Consider the following 23679-nt stretch of genomic DNA (forward strand, 5'->3'; position numbering starts at 1 on the left):
TCAAGAAGTGACGTGCCCTTTCACTTCAGGCCTTTTGTTAATGATGTATGTCAAAAAGGCCTTTCGTTACGGAATGTACAGATATATACAGTGAACGAAAGAACATGACAAGTGCACCACCCGTCTCAAGACAGAAGAACAGTGAAAACCCCTGACATCTAGCCCCGATTACTGATTACCTGTGCAGGCTCGGTCTGCTAACGGTGTCCACAAATACGTGACCAAACAGACTTGTGCACATTGACTGCACATGTGCATGTGTGTTTACAAGCACTGGCTTGGAGTCGAGAGAAAACAGAATATTTATGCAATTTATTTTTCTAGCAGATGCTTTCATGCCAAACAAATTCAAGTGCATTGTGCATTTTCCTTAGTATGTTTGTTGTAGATTCACCGGATGAAGAGCTATCATTTCAAAGACTGTGACTGGGTGATTTGTGTGTGCCCCAAGAGACAACAACCAACATTTACATTTACATATATTCATTTAGACACTTTTATCCAAAGCATCTCACAAAAACAACCACAAGTAAACTTTGGAAACACTAATGAGCATGTCCATGTCCTTATTACGCAATGCCTTGTCTGCTGGAGGGTACTTAGGCCTTAAGTCAGTGGTCAGTGACTAGTCAGTGGTAAGTGGTAAGTTGTACTAGGTGGTAAGTAGACAGTATGTCTGCCCTTATGCCTTGTAATGATTGTAGAGATTTAACTGTGAGTACTGAAAATATAGAGTGCTTACAGCCTTTGTAGGGCACACTGAGGCCTATAGAACTGTCACATTCACGTATTGTGGAGGGTGAACGTATGAGTCAACTTTCAGCTGAAATGGCTGGCAACATCAAAGCGCTGAATTCGGTTCCAAAGGATTACGAGCACTAAGAAGCAATCTGTACTCACTGTGATTTTAGTCACCAGATGAAAGCGTCAATGAACTGACTAACTGTAAAGTGGGATGATGACTTACCCTTCTGGATGGCGTTCCTTGCCCAGATGGCTCCAGATCTCCTTGGACACCGATGTAGACGTCTGCAGGACCCGCTGATCCCTTCAGGTTGGGGAAGGTCCAGTTCTTAGATGGCGGGGGTTGCATATGGGCCCCATAGGCATCAATGTCTACAAAATGAAGCAACAGTCATCACAGTCATACTGGCCAGTCTGTTGTTGGGGGCTGACTATGACTCATTTTAAATACAGTAATTTCTAAGGTAGTGTGAGATAATTAGGACAAAAGCTGTTTCACTGTTTAATTATGATTCTGACAGAGTAACAATGCAGGGGAATGAAAGTGGATTTGGCATTCAGTGCTGCAGCAGTAGGACTCTTTCATTTTATAGAAGGTGTTCTGGTTCAATCCCAAAGAGAAAATATGGAATACATTGTACATTACATCAGGTAAATGTTTGGATGAGTGGACCAATCTAGTATCTGGCAAGTGAATAAATGGGAAATGAAACATTTTGATAAGCTGAAAGGCTGAAAAGCATATTACAGCTCGGTATTTGGACGTTTGACTATCTGGACAGGTGAAATGATAGCACTGAGTGCAATCCTTCTTTCTTTCTATGGCTATGACATATCTTATGAAATGAGCCTAGGGTTATTCCAGGACAGAGCACAGGGATGACAGTTCTCCATCAAAGCTTGCCTTCATGGATGGTGCTGGAGAGATGCATGCTGGGCCCTTTCCCCTCGAGGCCTCCGCCATACAGCGCAGATGGGTTCACCTCCTCCAGGGACGACAGCTCTCTCTCCAGAGTGCGCGCCTTTCGTGGAACCTTCATTAGGGGTCCGTGTTTCCCTTGGGAAGCGGAAAACCCCTGCTCCCCGTGGGGCTTTGTCTTGGGGATGCTTTTGCCTGCGGCACTGCTGGCATAGTCGGGCAGAGGGAATGTCCCAATGCCACTGTCCAGTGTACGCATGGAGGCTCCAGAACCTGTTAGCGATATGGCAAATTATAAGAGAATGTTAACTGTGGCATCGACAAACGATATAATTGCATTGTTCAAGATAAGAGGAGCTGTAAACTTTAAATTATGAAAGTTTAAGAAACTGCTTCCAAAACTGGAACCAAATAAATGAATTCACAGACATGTTTTTCATATGGGGATATACATTTTTAAGCTGCAGTGATTTTGAGAATGAAGAAATCTGAAAATGACAAGCCCTATTTCAATCTCATTCAACAACCTGTATTAAACCTAAGCCTTTCTTAGAGAGATACATTCATGAATAATCTGTATTTTTAGTCACAACGTAGTCCTTGTGTAAGCTGTCTGAGCATACTGGGGCTTTAAGGAGTTACATTCAATTTATTAAACAACCAGACAACTTCCATATATTCAATGGGGAGCGGGTCCAGGAAGGAATTAGGTGAAACGTCCCCCTAGGTAAAAATTAATGTGGAGCCAACAATCACCAGAGTATGGCCTCATTCACTTTTTCAGGGAGAGCTACAGAGCTGGAGGGGTGAGATCAATCCCATACCGACGTAATTACAATTCATGTCAAAACTTTACAAGAGATGGTGGCCCTGATGTGTTCTTTGCCGAGGGCCACAAGGTTATGAGCCATGGATGCAGCAGTGTAGCTAGCCAGGAGAGCCTGTCAGGGCCACTTTATTTGGGTGTGTTGAGGAGATTTAGTGGTCAATGAAGCGTGATACCTGTGAAGTGTTGGGAGCTCATGGATTCTGCCAGGTTCTCGTCAGATATGACCTCATCACGACCTACCATGTCTGGCCCCTTAACCAAGAGTAAACAAAGAAACAAACATATTTCAGAGACAATTCACACCATTTCAGACAACTAATTATATAGAAATGCATTAATCATCATCATGGTCATTAATGTGACAAGAACAGAAATAGAGTGTTGTGACTATAGGGACTAAAAATGTAACATTAACAAATGACATTACAAATGATTAATCAATTCATGCATTCATTAATCTATTCATTATTTAAATCATTATTAATTGTTAATTAACACCGAGAGTGGCCTTACCTTGTCCATCTCATCCCGACTCTTTGTGTGGCTCATGCCATTCCTCTGGTGGAGGAATGTGGGTTGGGATCTTTTGGAGTCAAAGGAGAGGCGTCTGTGAGCCATGCCAAAGCTGGGGGCTCCTTTGTCGTCCACCCTGTTGACAGAATCATGTTAATTCTATTTTCTCTCACAACCTGGAACAATGCAATACCTTTATTTCACAAACAATGGTCACAAATGTACTTTGCAGGGAAACAGAAACCTTTTGAAATACTAGCCGTGGCAACACTGTGTCATGCTAATGAAGCAATTTTGAATTAGAAATTTAGATTTTATTCATGATGCAAAGAAAAAAAAAAGAATGCTGCTTCTCTTTCCATCTCATGGTCAGGAGCACTAAAGCCCTGGTGAATCATCCTATATAAACTCCCACTCACCTGTTTAACAATTGCTGCATGAAGTTATCAGCAGTCACTCCACGGTACATGAGGGCGAGCTGTCCCTGTGCTGGGTCCATCACCACCTCACATGAATGTCCCCTGCCAGTGCGATCGAGGGGCATTCCAACGCCCACTCCATTCACGTAGGCCCTCTCCTCCTCAAGGGCTTTCCTGAGATCTTCTGCTTTTTCCATCAGCTTCGAGATGTTCAGGCTCTCCACCACCTTCCTTGGGCCAGCTTTTGAGTTGGCTGCGGAGGAGGCAAAGGACGAAGAGGACGACGACATGTTGAGCCTGAGTTTGGACATCTCGGGCTTGCGGCTGAGGGCCGGCAGCTTGCTCTTCTTCAGGCCGAACCAGCTGGCGATGCCGTTGGAGGTCTTCTGCTTGGTCTCCACAGCTTGGGTGCGGTCCTGCTCCTGGAGCTTCAGCATGTTCTCCTCGATCCCTCGCATCACCTTCTGCTCGATGGCTGACTGTGGGCCGGAGGCTACCAGAGGCTTCTTCTCCTCCAGCGACTGCGTGCTGGCAGATGTTTCGACCGGAGGTCTGGGAGGAGGAGGAGGGGGGAAGCTCTCAGCGTGTACAAACTTCTTCTTGCTGGCGGTGAGCTTGGACTTGTCCTCTGGCCGCGCAGGGTGCTTCTGAGCCTGGCCACGGTCGTCATGAGCAGGCTTCATGCCTCGGGGGTAGGAGGACGCCTGGCCAGCTTTCGAGGGCGACTTGGACGGGACCTTGGTGGGACTATTCTGGGGACTTGGGGAAGTCTTGCTGTGGTGGTTTGGTGGAACTTGGCATTTTCCATAGCTACGCATCACAACGGGGGGGTCGGTTGACGATGACATTCCCATTTTTATCTTTGGGCCTTCGGATTTGGCAACATAAACCCTTGGAGAGAAAGTCTCCAATTCTCCTTTACTGGCAGATCCTGTAGCTACTGCTGACTTAGGGCTTACTTCATGACATGTACTAGGATACTTGGTGTAGCCTGCTAAGCTAGTCTTGGGGTAAGGTTTTCCATCCAAAGAATCAGTATACTTTGTGTGCCTATGTTCAACCACGCTGCGGTCGCCTTGTCGCTCTGCGGTTTTACTTCGCTCATTATTGCCAGGGGCAGAAGACGCAGGTGTTCTAACCACAATACACTGTGCTTCTTTCTTATCCAAGGGCTGGTGCAGATCCTCGTTGCTCTTCAGCTTGCCGAGAGCAGCCAGGCGCTCTTTGAAAGGGTGATGGCTGGTCTCGTTCGGGGGTTTGGCGGAGACGGTCCTTTTGGGCAGTGATGGGGGCTGGTCTCCTTTCCTGGAGCCCGTCGTTGGCTGAGCCGACTGGACAGCCTCAACGGTCTGTGGCTGAACAGCTTCGGGTGCTATTCTCTCCTGTGGCCGGTCCTTCATGCTGGAGTAAGTGGACACTCGCTGGGCCTTGCTGGAGGCTGACGACGAGGAGGATGGCAGGCTGAAGTGTTGGTGGGGTTTGTGCCACACGGGACTCTCCGTGTCAGTCTCCTCCTCGTCTGAGGAGTCCGAGGGCGAGTCACCCGTGGCTGGGGATGAATCCGAAGTCTTGGAGGGAGGACTGAGCAACTTGTCGTCGCACGTGTTCCTCTGTTGTTTCTCTGGGGTGCCTCCGTCTACTTCAGAGTAGGGGATGAACTGTGGCAAACCATTCGATGCAGCAAGCTCGGACACATTCTCATAGTGGGGTACCTTCTGTGAGTTCCTCTGGGACTGGGATGAAGGAATGGGTGCCCCTTTAGAGGTTCGGTTAGGTTTGGGCGCCGAGTGGCTGCTGTAGCTTACCTCCTTCACAGGGACAGGGGAACAGAGGTTGTCGTCCGGCTTTGGGGGTGATGTAGGCGCAGAGTGCGTGCCAGGGTAAGTGTCTGTTTTGGGAGAGGACGTCGACGAGGACACCTTCTCCCTCTCCGTGGTGGTGGCTTTGCGGGGCATCACGGGCGAGTGGTACACCTCGTAGTTGTTGTTCCGGCAGGGAATCTTGGAGCTCCGAGTGAGCTGAGGACTGAGGCGTAAGGCTTGAGCAGTCTGAGGTCGCTCCCCGATCGCGGGGATCTTGAGGAACTTGAGCAGCCGCGACGGGGAGGCGATCGGGGAGGGCTTGGCCTCGCTAAGGCATGAGGGCGGGGAGGTGGGGCTGAGTGCAAATTTGCTTTTCCCAGAGGATTGCTGCTGCGGCTGCGAGGAGGCCGAGCCGTTCTTCTCCGGCACGGGAGCCGGGGAGTAGGAGTCCACGGCCACCTTCTTGGATACAGACGTCTCGTTGGAGGAGAAATAGACCCCGTTGCAGACCTTCTCGCCGTCCTCACATTCCTCGTCCTTCACAGTAGCATCACTGTCCACCACCAGGTAGCAACACTCCGGGTCGGCGTGACTTTGATCCGGGCTCTGAGACAGTGCCGTCTCCGCATGCTTTCCATCCTCACCTTGAAGGACGCTGTCGGAACCTCTGGACAAGGATTTCCGAAGCGACAACTTCTCCACTGCTTTGTCCTTGTGACGCAGCAGACTCCTGGCCTTGTCTAATGGCTCCTGGCTGCGGTCAGACGCCTCCGTCTCAGACCCGCTCGCTGCTCTGCAGTCCGTCCGTGTGCTGTGCGTGTAGGGATGGCTTGTGCTCTCCAGGGAGAGGATGCCAACATGCGGATCGGGAGCGCCTGCCACTGCCCCCTGCTGGTGACTGTCCACCCACATCTGCCCGCCGACGCCCTCCTCTCGAACTGGCAGAGCGATGGCGGCAGCAGCAGCGAAAGAGCCGCTGTGTCCCGGCGTGGCCTTGAGCAGGCTGTCCAGGCTGCTTTTCTGAGTGAGGAGCCGGCAGGAGGGGCAGCCCCCGTGTCCTCGGCCGCGGTCATCTTGAAGCGCCCCCTCCCCGCTGGCATACTCGTGGATGTCAGAGTCCGAGCTGGAGTGTCTGCAGTGAGGCGCGCGGGAGATAGAGGTCCCCGGGAAGTCTCCCGGAAACAGCGTCTGGCCCATGTCGTGGTAGGACCCCAGGCAGGATGACGGGTGGAACTTCAGCGGGTCGGACTCCTCCAGCTTGCGGAGAACTTCCAGGATGTGTGCTTTCTTCTTGAAAAATGGAGACAGGGCGTCCATGGAGGTGGCTGGGCCTCGAGCTTGGCTTGGGGTACCATTCTGTGTGCGATCACCAGTGTTCTGTACAAGTTACATAAGACATACATATTAGCAGCCTATATTGATATATAAAGCATACACCATGCACTGTGCCCTTCCATATATCTCTGTGTTAGGAAATCTGTTCTTGTAGTCTGATTCTTAGGACAGTGGACAATAGACATTCCTCAGTAGTCAAGAAAAGCTTTAAATAATTGGATGGTTACATAATAAAGTGAATCAAATAAAAGTAATTTGACAATATGGTGCATGAAATGACCTAGCTATAAAGAGCTTAACAAAGACTTCTGCTGTGTGACTTTAAGGTTTTAGGTTCAGGCAGGTTGTCTGGCTTGGGTAGGTGGACAGACAGAGAGACAAACATTTTGCGGGAGGCAGGGCTACCGCTGGTGTCAGAACGATAATTATAAAGACTTCCACATAGGCTTGCAGATAACTAATCCTCTGCCCAGCACTCGAGCAGACTCACTGGTGATTAATACAGAGTCATTTTGAGGGTGACCTCTTCCTCCACACATGAGGAAGTAAATGAAAGGGGCGGGGGTGGGGAGGACAGGAGTGAACCGTGGTGAGTTACTTTGGTTTCACATGGCTGGTCCATCCAGAGGAGGCGGCTTTATCTTTAATTAAAGAAGCAATTAATTTTGTTAAACACACATACACAAATGCACACACACACACACACACACACACACACACACACACACACACACACACACACACACACACACACACACACACACACACACACACACACACACACACACACACACACACACACACACACACACACACACAAATGCACACATGCACACACATACTCAGGCCCTCACGCATCGCCCTCCTCCCACCTTCCAAGGCTAAAAGAAGCCAATATCTTAAATAAAAAGCCATCGCTGGCTTGTGAGCCCACAGGGGATTACTGAATTAAGACAGATGGCAGGGAAAGGGTGGAGTAAAGGGGACAGTTAAAACAATGATGCCGGGCCTCTGTGGCTTAGCAACCCATGCTTAACCTCAACCTCAACCACCCTCCATACCCTCAAGGAAACAGCACGTCAATATGACAAATCCATTTCTAGTGGCCAGTATCATAAAAGATGTCATGAAGATAATGAAATTGATCATTTGAAATGATGAAACACCCAGCTGACTACAACATGCAGTCCCAGACGGGTCACATTGGGAAACTGCAGACGGAGGTATTTCTGAGGTTTTTCTGCTTAATCAGTTGTGTACTTGCTATAGACCCTTTCAACAATAAAAACAAAAACAATGCTTGAACGTTCTATTTGGGCCCCAATCTACTTCCTCTGCATTAAGATAACATATGGAATGTTAAAAAGGAAGTCTTGTGGGGCCAACTATGATGCTGATAATGGAACTCTCTTGAAAGGGTCCATAAGTTTATGCAGAAAAGCTTATGAAGGCACAATCTTATTATCCATTCTTTGTGGCGCATTAGATTTACCCTCTAAAATGTTTAGCTTATTCAGAGTTTATTTTGTACTCATGTTTATGGACTGGGCTAACAAATGCTATGGCCATTAAACTAACTCTACCAGTATCTAACAGTAATATACCCTTTCATCAATTTAAAAGTTCTTCCTGCAAATATGTGGTCTACAAATAGCACAGGAAAAAACAATCAGCTTTATGTATTCAGATACATTTCAAAACTAGGAGATGAGAGGACAGAAAGGGAGAGGAGGGTACTCTGCTCAGCACAGCAGAGGTGAGAGGCACAGAGATGAAGGACGGATGGAGTGTCTTCTGGGTTTTGAGGGAAAGAAAAAAAATCTATATTCAATTTGACATCTCTGTTCCCCAATCCACTCAGAGAAAGCAATCAGTGGACTTTAGGGCCACAATGATTGGGCTGAATGTCCCCTCCTCGCGATGCTATAGGACATTTGTCAGCAGGAGAGAGCGCTTCCTCTTCAGGCTATGGTGCAGCTCACAGCTCGGTCATATAAAATGGACAGGAGGGAGAAAACAGCAACGAGGAGAGGTGCTCACCATGGACCAGGGGGGATACTTAGCCACGGCTACTGAACAACAGGCCAATTTTATACCCATGAATTACATAGGAAGGGACTAGCGGTGTGTGGAGAATGGGAATGAGAAATGGAGACCTGAACAAAACAAGTGTGTGTGTGTGTGTGTGTGTGTGTGTGTGTGTGTGTGTGTGTGTGTGTGTGTGTGTGTGTGTGTGTGTGTGTGTGTGTGTGTGTGTGTGTGTGTGTGTGTGTGTGTGTGTGTGTGTGTGTGTGTGTGTGTGTGTGTGTGTGTGTGTGTGTGTGTGTGTGTGTGTGTGTGTGGTGTGTGTGTGTGTGTGTTGGGGTGCAGGGGTGCTGGGAGAAAGCAATAACAGCAACAACAGAGACACCAACCGTGTGGATCTGATCACCAAGCTCTTTGTCATTGTCTGAGATCTGTTACTGCAGCAGGGTTTGAATGTAAACCAGACCGACACAGGGCTGAACACTAGATCTTAAAAGAGCTGCTTTTTCTCAGACTTCTCATTTTCTGGCCAGTCTGCAGACGGCTGAAAGAAACTAAACACTTATAGACTGTCACAAAAGCACAAATAAAAAAAACTCAGATGTAGACTCTCAAGAAGTCCCCCCCTCAAAAAGCAGCATCACTTCAAGGGGTAACTTCCCAGTAGGAGCCAGAGTATGACCCAGCAAAATTCTTCCTTCTTATCATTACTCTATATTAGCACGAGGCAGTGCCATGAGATGAGATTCTACAGCTTTCAGAGTGATAAGGTGTGATCTTCAGTGCATATTACATTTAGGATGAGAGGCTTTCTATATAATGTACAGCATATTAAGTACTTTTGTGCATCTCTAGTTCAGTTCTATATTCTTCCCAACACGCTGTGATCACAGCCACAGCGCTAAACTTCAGAATGAAGGCGGGCTTGGTAGCATGAATAGCTTCAAATGAAAGTATTTGATGCTGTAAACCCAACAATCAAGTCAATTAACCAAATCATTTGATCAGTAAATCAATACTGATTTAAAAAAAAAAGAAACGGTTGATGAAACGGCACAGAAAAATGCATGTTTCAGGCGCCGCAACTTAAAATCCTACTGTGTGGCCTATTATTAAACACAAAACTGTAATCAAGTAATCAAAATCCTTTGCTACCAACGACTGATATGTGCTTCACTTCAGCCTTGCACTGAATCAACTCAGATGCAAGAACAGTGTGAAAGATGGGCCTTGCAGCCCATGTCCATAGAGGATGGTGGCGACAAGGACACACTGAGGTAATTCATTTGAAAACCTGTTGGTTAATTTTTGTTTTGTTTTTGTGGAAAGTTGGCAGTGTGCCAGATCACTTGTTTTGAGCACTGTAAACAAAACTGCACTTTTCACCACAATCAATGTTTGCTATTTGCTGTGTCTTCACCCCCAACCTCAATGTCCTTGTCGCCACCCTCCTGTGTGGACGTCGGCTGCAAGGCCCATTTTTCAGTAAGACAGTAAGGATGCGTTCAGACTTAGTGTCTTTTTCTGACAAAAGAAGTTATGCAGACCGCTTTTTTAGTTTCTGCCAGCGTTCTTGTTCCAAAATGTCAAAGGCAGAATATGGTGTTTACAGAAATTGGTATTTACTTAAGAAACACCCAGACTATAGGTTTGCCCCGCCTGAAGTGGGCAACTGTCATTATGGCACTATGGAACTTCAGTCAAGGGGAATATATGCGAAAGCTGGAAAACACAAAGCTGCTTGGTAGAATAAAGACCTTTGTATCCATTTTTGAGTGTTTGTACCCTTAAGCATCAAAACAAACCGCTCACCTTGGCTTCCCCCTGGCAGTGAGACGCTACCATCTTCTCTGTGCTCGTCACAGTGTCTTCCAAATTGTGCTCTGCAAGAGTCACCGATGGCAACTGCAAAAGAGATTGAGAGTTTTTTTCAAACAAATGCTCCAATTACATGTCATCTGTCTAATGCAGACCTCTTCCAAGATGTTGTAGGTAAAGCGTTTAAAAAGGGACCATCTGGAGCAGGATGAATTGAGCGGTGTTGAGAGTGTGTGAGCGTAATTGGTTGGTGCGCTTGATGCAATTTAATTTGTGAAAGCATTGTCTTTTGTGATCAGACTTCCTGTGGGAGAGGCTGTGGAGACTACTGCTGTCATAAAGGAACTACAGGCGATGGTTTTCTTCTCACTGGTTCGACTGAATGTCGGCAGCTTGGATACGAGGCGAAAGTATGGCAAGATGGCGTCAACAAGCACTGGAGGATATGCAAACACTTAAACAAAATAAAAATGGCCAACTACACACACACACACACACACACACACACACACACACACACACACACACAAATACAAATACCAACCAACAGCACCGATTACAATGCCATCCATCATACCCTCACTAACATACACAAAAAAAAAAACTTGGGAGAAATTGCATTTTCCCAGGCGCACCAACCACTTTTCAGCCCAATTCTCCTGACCTAAAGTAATTAAATTGCATGGGCCCGAAAAGATAGCATCACATACTCTTATGCAGTCACCTAATAAATGCAAGAAGAAAAAAAAACGAAAGCAGATAGAGAGAGCGGGAGGAGGACAGTAAGAGGATGGATGCATGTAGGGTGGGGATGGGGGAGTGTGTGTGTGTGTGTGTGGGGGGGGGGGGGGGGCGCTATTATCTCATCGGTCCTAGATGCATCCCTCCACTTCATGAATGACAGTGTGATGGAGAGAGTGGAAGCAGTTTCGGACAGTTTCCATCTCCATTCAGGGTAGTAGAAAATGCCATTTCACTCTCCTGGCAATTACAGACAGGATTTGTTTAGATTAAAAGCGGCATCAAGATTTCTCTTCCTTTCAAACCTCTACCTGCACCTCCATCCCCCCACTCTCTACCTCCATCCCCCCACTCTGCCCCCCCCCCCCCCACACACACACACACTCTGCCTCCTTTTCTTTCTCAAGTGAGGCCACTGGAATACTAATGCCACTGATAAGAGTGTGTGTGTAGACGGACAAAGAGAGAGAGAGAGTGCCCTATCTGAATAACAGAAGAGAAGAAAGAGGGAGGAGGGGATGATGAGAGGAGCACGGTAGAGATCGAGAGGAAAGAGGGAGGAGGGGATGATGAGAGGAGCACGGTAGAGATCGAGAGGAAAGAGAAGGGGAGTACGGTAAACACACATACTCTGTATGTTACAGAGGGAGGGAAATATGGAGTGGGAGAAGAGAGAGAGAGAGAGAGAGGGAGAGAGAGAGAGAGAGAGAGAAGAAAGAGAAATGATGATGAAAAACTCCTGGTAGACCACTGGGAGTACAGTGAATGACCAAAAAGACCAAGGGTTAGAGAAAAACCATGGGAGCAAGGGAACAAGGAAGAGAGTGAGAGTGAACTAGAAAGATGGAGAACGACCACATGTCTCACACTTCAAAGAAATAACCAGTGACCTCGAACTAATTTATTCTCATATCACAGAGCCGGGGCTCTATAGTCACGGATTCATCTAGGAGTCTGTACATGGCACTCCATCAGATAGATAGATAGATAGATAAATAGATACTTTATTGATCCCCAAGGGGAAATTCAGGTCTATCTCTATGACTAACCCTGAGTTTGAAACACAATGTGCAATATATAGTGACCAACCACCATATACAGTAGTTATTGACAGTGTATTGCATACTGAATGAGTGGACGTTCTGAACACAGGGCAATTCTCATGGAAAGGATTTTTCCCCACAACTACAGGCAACCAAACTTTACGTAATGACATTAAGTGCCCTATCTTGGCGATCTAAAACCCAGCGCATAGCGTATTCTTATCTTATACTCAATTTTTTTTCCCGCCATGCCCTTCTCTGTTATTACACAATGCGCCCAGGGATGTGGTAATTAACAACCTAAGGTGTGGTCTGGCGCATTATCTAAAAACCACTATCTTACACCATCTAAAAAGCATTACACTGACCAAGAAAAACCTGAGGTGCGTTCAAATTTGGCAAACAGTGGCGAACGTTTGTAGTGAACATGTTTTCTTTGAACAGTTAAATTTGAACAATTTGGTGTAATTGCAAGGTAATTGCATTGTTGCCTTTGTCAAACTCACGTCCAGCTCCGCTGTATGTTCACGGAGAACTACCTCCTCAGACAACGAGTGTTCGCAAACGTTCGCCTATTATGTTTGCGAATTTGAACGCACTTCTGGTCTATAGCACATAAGAAGCACAGCTGAAAACGCACTGCCACAAGAGGAAAGCAGCAACTCCTCTGCAGGATAAATTTCCTTAGGTTTTTTATTCAGTCATTCAAACATTATTGGGGTAAGTGTTGCTTTTTTCAGGCTATGTTTTCGATGGTAACCCATTGTTAGTCAATAGTGAAAGTAATTAATTGTGTACTGTATAACAGTTTTTTTACTTTGCCTATGAGTTCAAATAATAGACGAGTGCAGATGCGTGTAGGCTATACTCTGCTAGGTTTTAGTAAAGCATGGTTAAGTAGAATACCTGTTCCATACGGTCGCACGTGCAAGCAGATTCCTTCAAATGCGCCACTGACTATCAAAATACTGATACGCTGTTTGAAGTTGCGCTGCTTGCTGTTAAAGGGAATGACAGGTGCCATTCTCATTGGTTTAAAGGATGTTATGCCCAAAACACACCCATGATTGATTAAGAAACATAAGACCAACCTTTTTGTGCTTTTTACGTTTGATAACAAAACCACCCCCAATGTGGACTGGACAAACCCCTACATTTATTTTAGCTATTCGCCAGTGACCATACGTTTTAGATCGCTAAGATAGGGCCCTTTGAGTTACATGTTTCCCACACATGCTGAAAATGAAGGCACAGTGGACAGACTGAAATTCAATTCAATCCAATTATAACTTTATACCGCCAAAACAACAACTGGAATTATCTCAACGTGCTTTACAGAGCCCAGGGCCTGACACCCCAAGAGCGAACACTAAGATGACAGGAGCAAGGAAAAACTCCCTTTTAACAACAAGGTTACTTGGGCAGCCACATATGCGATGATAACTGATTGCCTGGACCGCTGAATTGCAGTCCCACAAATAACCGCCACCGAGAGACACATCCCCTCTCCAGAAAAACAATCACCGTGGCAACGGGTGGCTCACCAAATCACCATGACAGCTCCGAGGCTAATGCAGAGTGATCGAGCTTTCCAGTGATTTCCCCTCCCACGAAAACCGGCCTCCCTAATTTCGGAACATTTGTTCCGTTAACGAGGACACGCGTGACAGGCACGGAACAGTGCCGCGCGGGCGGCTCTTCTGCATGACTCAGGGAGTGAGCTGGGGACTGATGAGACCCAAGATTGGGAGAGCGCACAGACAGTGGAAAGCAGCAACAGAGAGAGAAGCAGCTCACGATGAGTTTACCCCCCCCCCCTTCTCTCTCTCACACACTTTTATCATTTTATCAAATTAATTAAAGAGTGGGATATGCGCAACAGTCACAAACACTGTGACGAGTTCCACTGGACTTCTCGTCTCATGGGGAGAGAAGGAAGTGAGTGGGGGTGGTGAGGGTAACAGGGTGTGGGGCAGGGGAAGGTGAGGGGCTGCTTTGGCAACACTGATTTCACAGGCAGATGAAGCAGTGCCTCCGATGCTGCCTTATGAATAAACGAGAGCAAAAATGAAAGCTTCGCCCCAGTTGATTTTCTCATTAGCAGGCTCACAGGACAGCAGAGTGGAGGTAAAACAGCTGGTGAATTCCGTCTGCAGTCACACTGTTCGACTTCCGAAGAGCCCAAACACGCAGTGCCTTGATGACGCACAACTACAAAACATTGGCGTAACAGCTTACACAATGACACAACAGCACAGGCGCCGTGACAACCAAATGGCTTTTGCACAATACCTCAAGTATCATATCAAGAGGTGCTTGTGGGTGTGTGCGGGAGCGCATCTTGCACACACCTGCAGTCCACTAGAGTTTGCTCTTGACGGACACACTGGACTGGACTAATAAGATTCCTGTCCGGTGCTGTGTTGAGCTGGCACAGGTGTGTGTCGCATCAGCCCCAAGTGAAAGCATGGGAGCATGTCTGGCTCGGTACAGATATGGGTCAGGTTGAAGTAACACATTTGTTTCGCTGGTGTCAAAAGTGGGATGAATGCCACGCATGAGATTAGGGATCCTGGCAGGGCGAGAGAGGGTGTGTGTGTGTGTGTGTGTGTGTGTGTGTGTGTGTGCCTTGTGATCAACTTATTCTGCTACATTGCTTGGAAGGATGGGATCTCCAATCACAAAATGATGCTAGCACAGGATTATGTAAAAGGCTATCTAATCGCTGTAGGTCCTAAATACATCAATGAATATATTGTGTACTAGCGTTCAAGTTGCTGGTATTGCATTTCCACAAACCATAGCGAGACGTGTGTGTGTGTGTGTGTGTGTGTGTGTATGTGTGTGTGTGTGTGTGTGTGTGTAATCCACCTTACCTGTTGAAGGGGATTAGGATTTGTGTGGAGTTTTTGTGTGAAAAGCTCTGTCAACGTCCGGTTTTGCCTCTCTAGGTCAAAGACACGCATTTTCAGCTTGATGCATTCCTCCCGTAGGTCCTGAAACAAGTGCACAGACACACACACACACACACACACACACACACACACACACACAAACACGAGCACACACACATACACACACACACCATTTGAATTGTTTCAAATTGTAACAAATACTATGCAAACACATTGTGCTCAGCAACAGAAATAATCATTACCAAGGCAAATGTCAAGATAATGTAACTGAGTCTAGTAATTGAAATGTCAAGGTAACATAACTGAACCTTCTTTTGCACCTTTTGATTAAGAAGAGCCTGTACCACATGGTTGGCCACCTAAAAAATAAATAAAACAGGGTGTTGCACAAATCAGCAAACAGCAATAAATGACAACCATACATACACAAAAAAAACACAAAAGATTACTTTTATTTAAAGATGACTGCAACCAAAGTCAAGACAGATTGGATTTAATCAGAACTGGACATTAATAAATAGCATGCATGAGATTTCCCATTTCCACATTACCTCGTCCAGGCACCTCTCATATGCCTCTCTCTGGCTTTCATTTGCGAGAGCAAGGGCCGAATTCTCAGCCTGTAAAATATGAAGGGGGAGGGAGAAAAAATAATAAGGAATTTATAAGATATCAGGATAAGCTGAAAGCAAGTCACAGGAGAATCAACATAGAGAATACAACATACTGTAAGCATTGGATGACAAAAGGAATCACAAAATGAACCAAAAACAGTCAGCCAGACACCTAAGACAGACAATTGACTTTGATTTGTGAAAAAAAAATCCACTTTTAACCTCTGAAGACCACTCCCAGTTTGATATTGCATAACCCTTTGAAGAGTCCAGAAAGTTAAGCTACTGTAAGACACTTCATAACTGTAAAAAGGATGTAGGGCAGACGAGAAGACTATGGCAGACAAAGAACAAGCAGGAAAGAAGATGTAGAGGTAGAATAGGACCAGGCTGTCTGTTTTGCTTGTTTTTATGTCATTCTCTAGTTCTTTTCAGAGCCTCCTCTCGCCCACGAAACAATCCATCACAGGGTCCCTCAGCCATTATGATCCCACAGAGGTAGTCTGCTACTGTGATAATGAGGAAAGGAGGAAACAAAAAGACTGTGTGTGTGTGTGTGTCTGTGTGTGTCTGTGTGTGTGTGCCTGTGTGTTTGTCTGTGTCTGTGTTTGTGTGAGCTTGTTGTGTGCTCCTTGTTTGTATTCTGTGTGTTCCACCGTGTGTGTGCATGCGCAAATACGCATGTGTGAGGAACAGCAAAGCCTCAAAGAAAGTCTAGTCCTAAATGATACTAATGCTTACTTAAGTTAACACCACAAGGATAAACGTCTCTGTTCTCTCTCTCACTCTCAAAGAATAACAAATATCTACTCCTCAACAAAAACACAGCCCCGCTCCCCAACCTTCCCTTCTCCCTATGCGACTGTCCACTGCTGCACCATAGCCAAGGAGACCAGTGAGTTCCCCGTCCAGCATCGATTCTGGTTTTAATTGTTCGGGGAGCAGAGTTGCCTCATGATTTGCTTGTCTGGGTGCATTTTCGAGTAGTGTGGAGGGGAAAATCAAAGAGAAGCTGGAGGTAGCCCTTCAGTGACCATCTCCCCTTAGAAATCATTGCTGGTAGGATAGAAAAGGTGACAAAGTCGATTGGAATTAGCAATTGGAAAAGCATTGGAAAGGCGCCATGTCCGTGTGTGTGACTGTGTGTGCATATGCTCCTGCGTGTGTGTGTGTGTGTGTGTGTGTGTGTGTGTGTGTGTGTGTGTGTGTGTGTGTGTGTGTGTGTGTGTGTGTGTGTGTGTGTGTGTGTGTGTGTGTGTGTGTGTGTGTGAGAGTATGTATGTGGTTGTGTTATGAAACTGATACAAAATACTACACTACAGAAAAGTCTTCTGTAAAAGTAACTTTTTGAATTGAATCTATACTCCACAGTAGTATCTAGTATTCATAGCTTCTGAAGAATAAAAGCCTCAAAGTGAAACAGCTATAGGCCTGATCTGATGTGATGGGTAACTAGACACAAAACCTTGAACCCTTCTCTGGGTTCTGTTATCTGTTCTGTTATAAAGATCTTTGCTGAATACAGATCAAAATCAAGACACAAGACGTTTTAATTTCAGTCTCAGAGAAACAGCTTGGTCTGCAGACATTCACTGCCAGAGGGCATGTACGTGGGCTGTTGTTGAACAGTAAGAGAACTCACAGATGGGGGGTGGGGTGGGGGAGTCATTGTGGACTGGGAGGGATGTGTGGAGGGCTTGGGGGGGGGGGGGGGTTCTGGGGGCTGGGCTCCAGTCCAATCAGCACTGGATGAGCAGAGAGCAATCACGCTGCATGCAATGAGTGAGGCGCCGCCACTGATGCTTCTCTCGCATCCGTTTACCTCACACTTCACATACTGATCAGTCCGCACCCCCGAGGCTCATTGTGTCTTATTGTGTTAAGTGTGTTTGTGTGTGTGTGTGTGTGTGTGTGTGAGAGAGAGTGTGTGTGTCGAGAATTCAGAGAGAGTGTGTATGTGCACTAATGCGTTGTCCCTACCTGGACACAGAGATGTATTTAAAAACAACGCAAGTTGTGTTGTTTTCAACACATTCACTTTAAGAGAGAGAGAGAGAGAGTGTGTGTGTGTGTGTGTGTGAGAGAGAGAGAGAGAGAGAGAGAAAGAGAGATATAGAGACACAGACAGAGTTTGTGTGTGTCGAGAGAGAGTGTGTATGTGTGTGTAAGAGAGAGAGAAAGACAGAGTATATGTGTGTCGAGAGAGAGTGTGTGTGTGTGTGTGTGTGTGTGTGTGTGTGTGTGCTATACGACACAAATAACTGGATAGCTGAGACTGCATCACGTGTGGGGGAGTAAAAGCGCTCCTACAAGAGTGTCTCCGACCACCTGTCAATGCCTGCCTGTGCGCATATGTGCCTCAGCGTGTGTAGATATGACTGTAGATATGTGTCAAATATGTGTGCCTTTGAGAGTGTGTGTGTGTGTTTGTGTATGTGTGTGTCTGTATGTGTGAGGATGAGTGTGAGTATTCGTACCCATGACTCACACTCTAAGAGCCTACAGCCTTCTGGCTGTTTGTTTAGGACTCTTCACCTCTCTAAGTGGTGAGCGAGTACAGCTGGCCTCCTCGCGGCTCTAGCGGCCAAGCTGAGTGAGAAACCTCCAGCCTCCTCACTACCACCACCACCATCACCATCACCACCACCACCACACACAGCTCTGAATGCCCCAGCCTTTCAGCACCCCACAGTGCATCCCCAACGCACACCCTCTACCCCACCAAGTCCACATGCCCCATGTCGAGTGCCCCTCTCAACTCCAGACCATCTAGCCGTGTCTGGGTGCCTCCTGCAGGTTTCTGTGGGCTTTGGAGCGCGCTGCCGGAGCAGCAAAGTGCTGAGCATATTACAACACATATGGAAGAGCCTGCTGGAGGAGGAAGAGGAGGAGGACGAGGAAGAGGAGAGCTTATCAGAGCACTCCACTGTTTCCACACCGAGAGGACAAAGAGAGAGAGAGAGAGAGAGAGACAGAGAGGGAGAGAGGGAGAGAGAGCGAGCAAGGAGGGAGGGAGGTAGAGCAGGGAAGAGAGTGCAGGAAAGAAAGGGAGAAAGCAAGAAAGCAGTGGAGTAGAGGGAGAAACAGTGTGAGGTTGTGTATGCATTGAGATGGATTGTGTGTGTGTGTGTGTGTGTGTGTGTGTGTCAATTTGAATGTGAAAACAAGTGAAAGAATACAACAGGGAGAAGAGTAGAGTATGTGCCTGTGCATGTGTTGTTAAGAGTTAGAGATAGTGTTGGATGAGTCAGAAGTTTGTACCTGTGCATGTCTGTGTGTGTGACAAAGAAAAGGAGAGAGAGAGAGAGAGAGAGAGAGAGAGAGAAAGAGAGAGGGAGAGAGGAGGCGAGAAGAGACGACTTTAAAAGTTTTGATAATGTTTGGAAAATCTTTGACAGGGACTAAAGCAATAAAGGTTTAAACTCAAGTACTTAATATCAGGCCGGCACAATCATTCAGCAACGGGGGATTGTGGGGGAAAGTGAGGAAGGAGAGAGAGAGAAAAAGAGAGAGAGAGAGAGAGAGAGAAAGAGAGAGGGAGAAAGAAATTAAATCAAAAGGTTAAGCAAAACAGATTTGAATTAGCGGCGAACTAGTCAGCCGTGACATCTGTCACTGTGAAATGCAATGCTCACACACACTCTCTCTCTCACACACACACACACACACACACACACACACACACACACACACACACACACACACACACACACACACACACACACACACACACACACACACAGACACAGACATTTACACACACACAAACACTAGTGACCGCTGCTATGGAAAGGACAGAATCGGCAAACCATGATGAAGCTCACAGATGCCCTCCCTGCAAGTGAACAGGCTTTTATAGCAGCCTTATAAAACACTGCAGTAGACCCCAGGGCAGTCTTTACATCCAGCCATAAGATGCCATTTTTAAATTCATGATAGATTATAGTCATATAACTGTACAATAGATCATTATCAAAATATAATGCAATGAATTCAGTGATAATCATATTAGATTTACTTGATTTCCATTTCTCTCAGGCAACATTACATTTAACACTACCTCTGGTGAAAACCAAGTTTTTAACTTTGTCAACATGTCCATATGATGCTACGTTTGAGCGAAACAAGCAGTCAATGTCATGGCAGAAAATGTCTGCTTTGGATCAACGTTTCCACAAATCATACCCCAGGTGGGTCAAGCCGGCATTACGTAATCCATGAATCATCATCAGGGTACAAAACCAGTCCTGAGTACCTGAGGGAGGGACGCAGACAAGCTAGCTAACGCAGACAAGCTAGCTAATGTGTCAGCTGGAAAGCCAGTAGGCTAGTATGTGTGCATTGTGTGGAGAGGGGGCAGGGACCACATAGATCCCACTTCCCAAAATGAGGAAAAAGTCACTTTTAAATGCGGATCATTATGTCATTGTTTCAGGGGGTGTCTGTCCACACTCAGGATATGAGTGATCTTCCAGATGAAAACCACCAGTGAGCAGCAGCTACATGTTGACAACAGATCTGTTGTGTGAAGCGCTGTATGTCACAATGGTTCCTCTGTGGCAGAATCATGTATTTCAGAACACCATGAAATAGGAAGCACACCAAGGATTCAGTGAGCGCTAGGCTATGTTAGATCACCTACACTTACAAAAGTAGGTTTTCTGATATGCTAAGGGAAAAAGATTCAAAGATAAATTCTACATCAATAAGGCTTTATTAATATGTCCAAAATGTTTTTCTTGGCTGAAACATCTTACAAAGCAAAGACTGCAAGAACACTTTACTGATGGGGTGTGCTGGTACTCATGAGGAGAGGGAGCCCTCTTGTGGACTAAGAGAGCACTCGCTTGTTTGCGATAGCAGCCCTCCCAATAAATACCACTGCGGTGTCTGTCATTGCTTATCCCATGACTGAAATTCAGTGTTTACCCAAATAATTCCCTCGCTTCATTCACATTTAGTCATTCCGAAGGCAAAGGGACGAAGTTACAGAGTGATTTGTGTGGGCAGTGAAAGATAATGTTGGTCCTCTGGAAAGCTCCGTGGGAAATGAACCCATGACCCTGTTCCTCCACAGATAGCTGTGGGGAGAGTGTGTCAGATCAGGAGGTGCTCCCGGGTTTTTGAGCGTAGCACGGGAGCTCTTAAGCCCATGCAGTCTGAGAGCTTAAGTGTCTGCCCTTCTAATAACAATTTCCCCTGCTTCACTTCATCTTTCATATCACTACAAACAGACAACGACATTCTCAGCTGGCAGACCCTGATTAGCATTAAAGAAAATACATGATGTTTCAGGGCTATCTAAGGCCTGAAGGGATGTTCATGGCACATAGTAACAAAAAAAAAATATTATTATTTTTTTTTCTTCGGGTAGACAGCAGTGACATTCTTAACACCATCCTTATCTATAATGTGAAGGCCAAAAGAGGTTAATTAAGAGTGAGGTGACAGGTTTTGAAGTCCAAAGAAAGTAAAACTTTCAAAAAGAATGAACATTTACTGTTGTAAAGTAGAAATGTCAGGGTTTACCTGAGCAGTAGTCATCGCACTCATCAATAGAAACTCCTTCCCTCTAGCACCAACACTTTTAAGTCCTCTTAGTTGTCCTATTTATGAGAGTCTTTGAACTCTCATGGATTCAGAAAATATATATCAAGGAGAGAAAGAGAGAGACATATTGGGGCAGCCTTGGCCTACTGATTAGTGCTTCAGACTTGTAATAGGAGGGTTGCCAGTTCGAACCCTGACCAGTAGAAAGGGCTGAAGTGTCCTTGAGCAAGGCACCTAACCCCTCACTGCTCCCCGAGCACTGCTGTAGCAGGCAGATCACTGCGTCAGGATTAGTGTGTGCTTCACCTCACTGTGTGTTCACTGTGTGCTAAGTGTGTTTTACTAATTCACGGATTGGGATAAATGCAGAGACCAAATTTCCCTCACGGGATCAAAATAGTTAATATACTTATACTTATTCTCTTGTGAGGAGCAAACTTCTCTATACTGTACACATGCACAGAATGCAAAGGTCCACTGCATTGGACTTAACCCCTTCAGACCTGATTTTTTTCTGTTGAGCAAAAAAAATTTTATTCAGCTGATTTTTACTCCTCTCCAATGTAGAAATAAAGGGGAAAATATAATTATTTGATAAATCATGTCTTTATTACTGTTTTTTAATGTCCATTACAATGGACGCCTCGACTAAATAGGTGTAAAATGACATGAGGACTTAGGGAAAAAACACTATGTTTTTTTACATATAGTATTAAAAGTAATAATCACATATGACTTAAACATTTGGAACTGGATGTTTGCATGTGTCTAAATGTTTTTATATGTCTATGAGCAGGTCAAAACATGCACATTAACTAATGTGCCAGATTGCGTCCACACAATACCTGTGGTGCTAGTACAAAATGTTTAGCAGTTTTCAATATACACACACAGTTTGCGTTGTTTTTTGCATTTTGCACTGTTGTTTTCACACAGTCTTTAAATTAAATTGAATTTTTTAATTACATGTTCCAATACGGAACACCGAGGGTATGTTTGCAACAAATTTGCTTGTGTATATGGAGGGAATGTGCTTTACCAAAGTGTGTGTGCTCATTTTACTAAATTGTGCGCTCAATTTTGTAAATCGTGTGTTTGTTTTACTAAACAGTGTGTTTATTTTACTACATTGTGGGCTCATTTGCTAAATTGCACTAATTTTATTTTATCACATTCTCATTTTAATTTTTGGAAAAAGAGCACACAATTTAGTAAAATAAGTGTACTTTTTAATAAAACGAGAGCATGATTTAGTAAAATGAACACACTATGTACTGTAGTTAAACGAGCGCACAATACACAAAAATGTGTGCACAATCTAGTATAACGAGCGCACAATTTAGTAAAGCGAGCACATGATTTAGTAAAACGAGTGTATGTTTTCTCAATACATAGAAAATCTTGCAATGACACCCCCCAGGAGATGTCATTGCAAGATTGTTTTTGTATATCAAGATAATATACACTCGTTTTACTGAATTATGCACTTATTTTACATTTGTAAATTGCCACTCCAAGTGCTCTGAGCCAACTCTAAAACTTTTAACCGTTCGTAAATTTGGACCGTGGGTGGAATTATCGTTCGTTTATTCAAAGTGTCACACTCTCAGAGCATCCAGAGCGTACTCTGGGTACTGTTATACTAACAAGAATAGATTGTAATATGGTTAGTACGGAACCCTAGAGTAGTCATTGCAAGATATTTTTTGGTATATCCAGAAAACATATGCTCATTTTACTAAATTGTGTGCACATATTGCTAAATCATGCGCTTGTTATACTAAATAGTGCACTCGTTTTACTAAATTTAGTAAACATACGCACAATTTAGTAAAACGTGCACACAATATATTAAAATGTTATGTAAAATGTAATAAACTAGTTTTTTGAACTTCAGAGAGCTATTCTATTTTCAGTGTCAGATTGAATGTACGAACGCACCCTAAGTTGTGCACTCATTTTACTACATAGTGTGCTTGTCTACTAAATCACTCTTTTTAGTAAATAGTGCACTCATTGTACTAAAATGTGCAGTCATTGTACAAAAAAATAGCACAATTTGACTAAATGAGCCCACCATTTAGCAAAATGGACACACTATTTAGTAAACCGAGCACACATTTCACTGAATTCAGTGCACAATCTAATAAAATGAGAGCACGATTTAATAAAAATGACGACACATTTTAGTAAAATGAGTGCACATTCATCCAAAATAGCTGAAATAAATAAAAAATGCATTCAAAATTATAGCTTGAGTCTTGAGGATATGTCAGAACATTGCCTGGTGAGTGCCTAAATGAGTGTTGGCTAACATCTCCCAACACCTGATGTCCATTGGGATGGACATTAAACTTTGAAAAAATCCTGTACTACACTGTTATGAAATATATTCAAACTAACTTCAAATAT

At 45.0% G+C, this 23679-nt stretch overlaps 1 protein-coding gene across 2 annotated transcripts in view; it reads right to left on the reverse strand.

Annotated features, from left to right (window-relative positions):
* nckap5l (NCK-associated protein 5-like) overlaps window positions 1–23679 on the reverse strand; it is a 78514-nt gene that overhangs the window by 5230 nt on the left and 49605 nt on the right. For both annotated transcript variants that reach the window (XM_076267301.1, XM_076267302.1), the window contains 9 exons: window positions 15655–15723; window positions 15424–15462; window positions 15065–15184; window positions 10399–10491; window positions 3425–6603; window positions 3006–3141; window positions 2666–2744; window positions 1649–1936; window positions 968–1116 (listed from right to left, as the gene is read on the reverse strand). In XM_076267301.1, coding sequence (XP_076123416.1) covers window positions 968–1116; window positions 1649–1936; window positions 2666–2744; window positions 3006–3141; window positions 3425–6603; window positions 10399–10491; window positions 15065–15184; window positions 15424–15462; window positions 15655–15723 — 4152 coding nt within the window. The remainder of the gene's footprint in view (window positions 1–967; window positions 1117–1648; window positions 1937–2665; window positions 2745–3005; window positions 3142–3424; window positions 6604–10398; window positions 10492–15064; window positions 15185–15423; window positions 15463–15654; window positions 15724–23679) is intronic.

Source organism: Alosa pseudoharengus, unplaced genomic scaffold (assembly GCF_046254945.1).
Source record: "Alosa pseudoharengus isolate Yale_2024_CS ecotype anadromous, Long Island Sound unplaced genomic scaffold, YU_APseudo_1.1 YU_APseudo_1.1_scf_5, whole genome shotgun sequence".
Lineage (NCBI taxonomy): Eukaryota > Metazoa > Chordata > Actinopteri > Clupeiformes > Clupeidae > Alosa > Alosa pseudoharengus.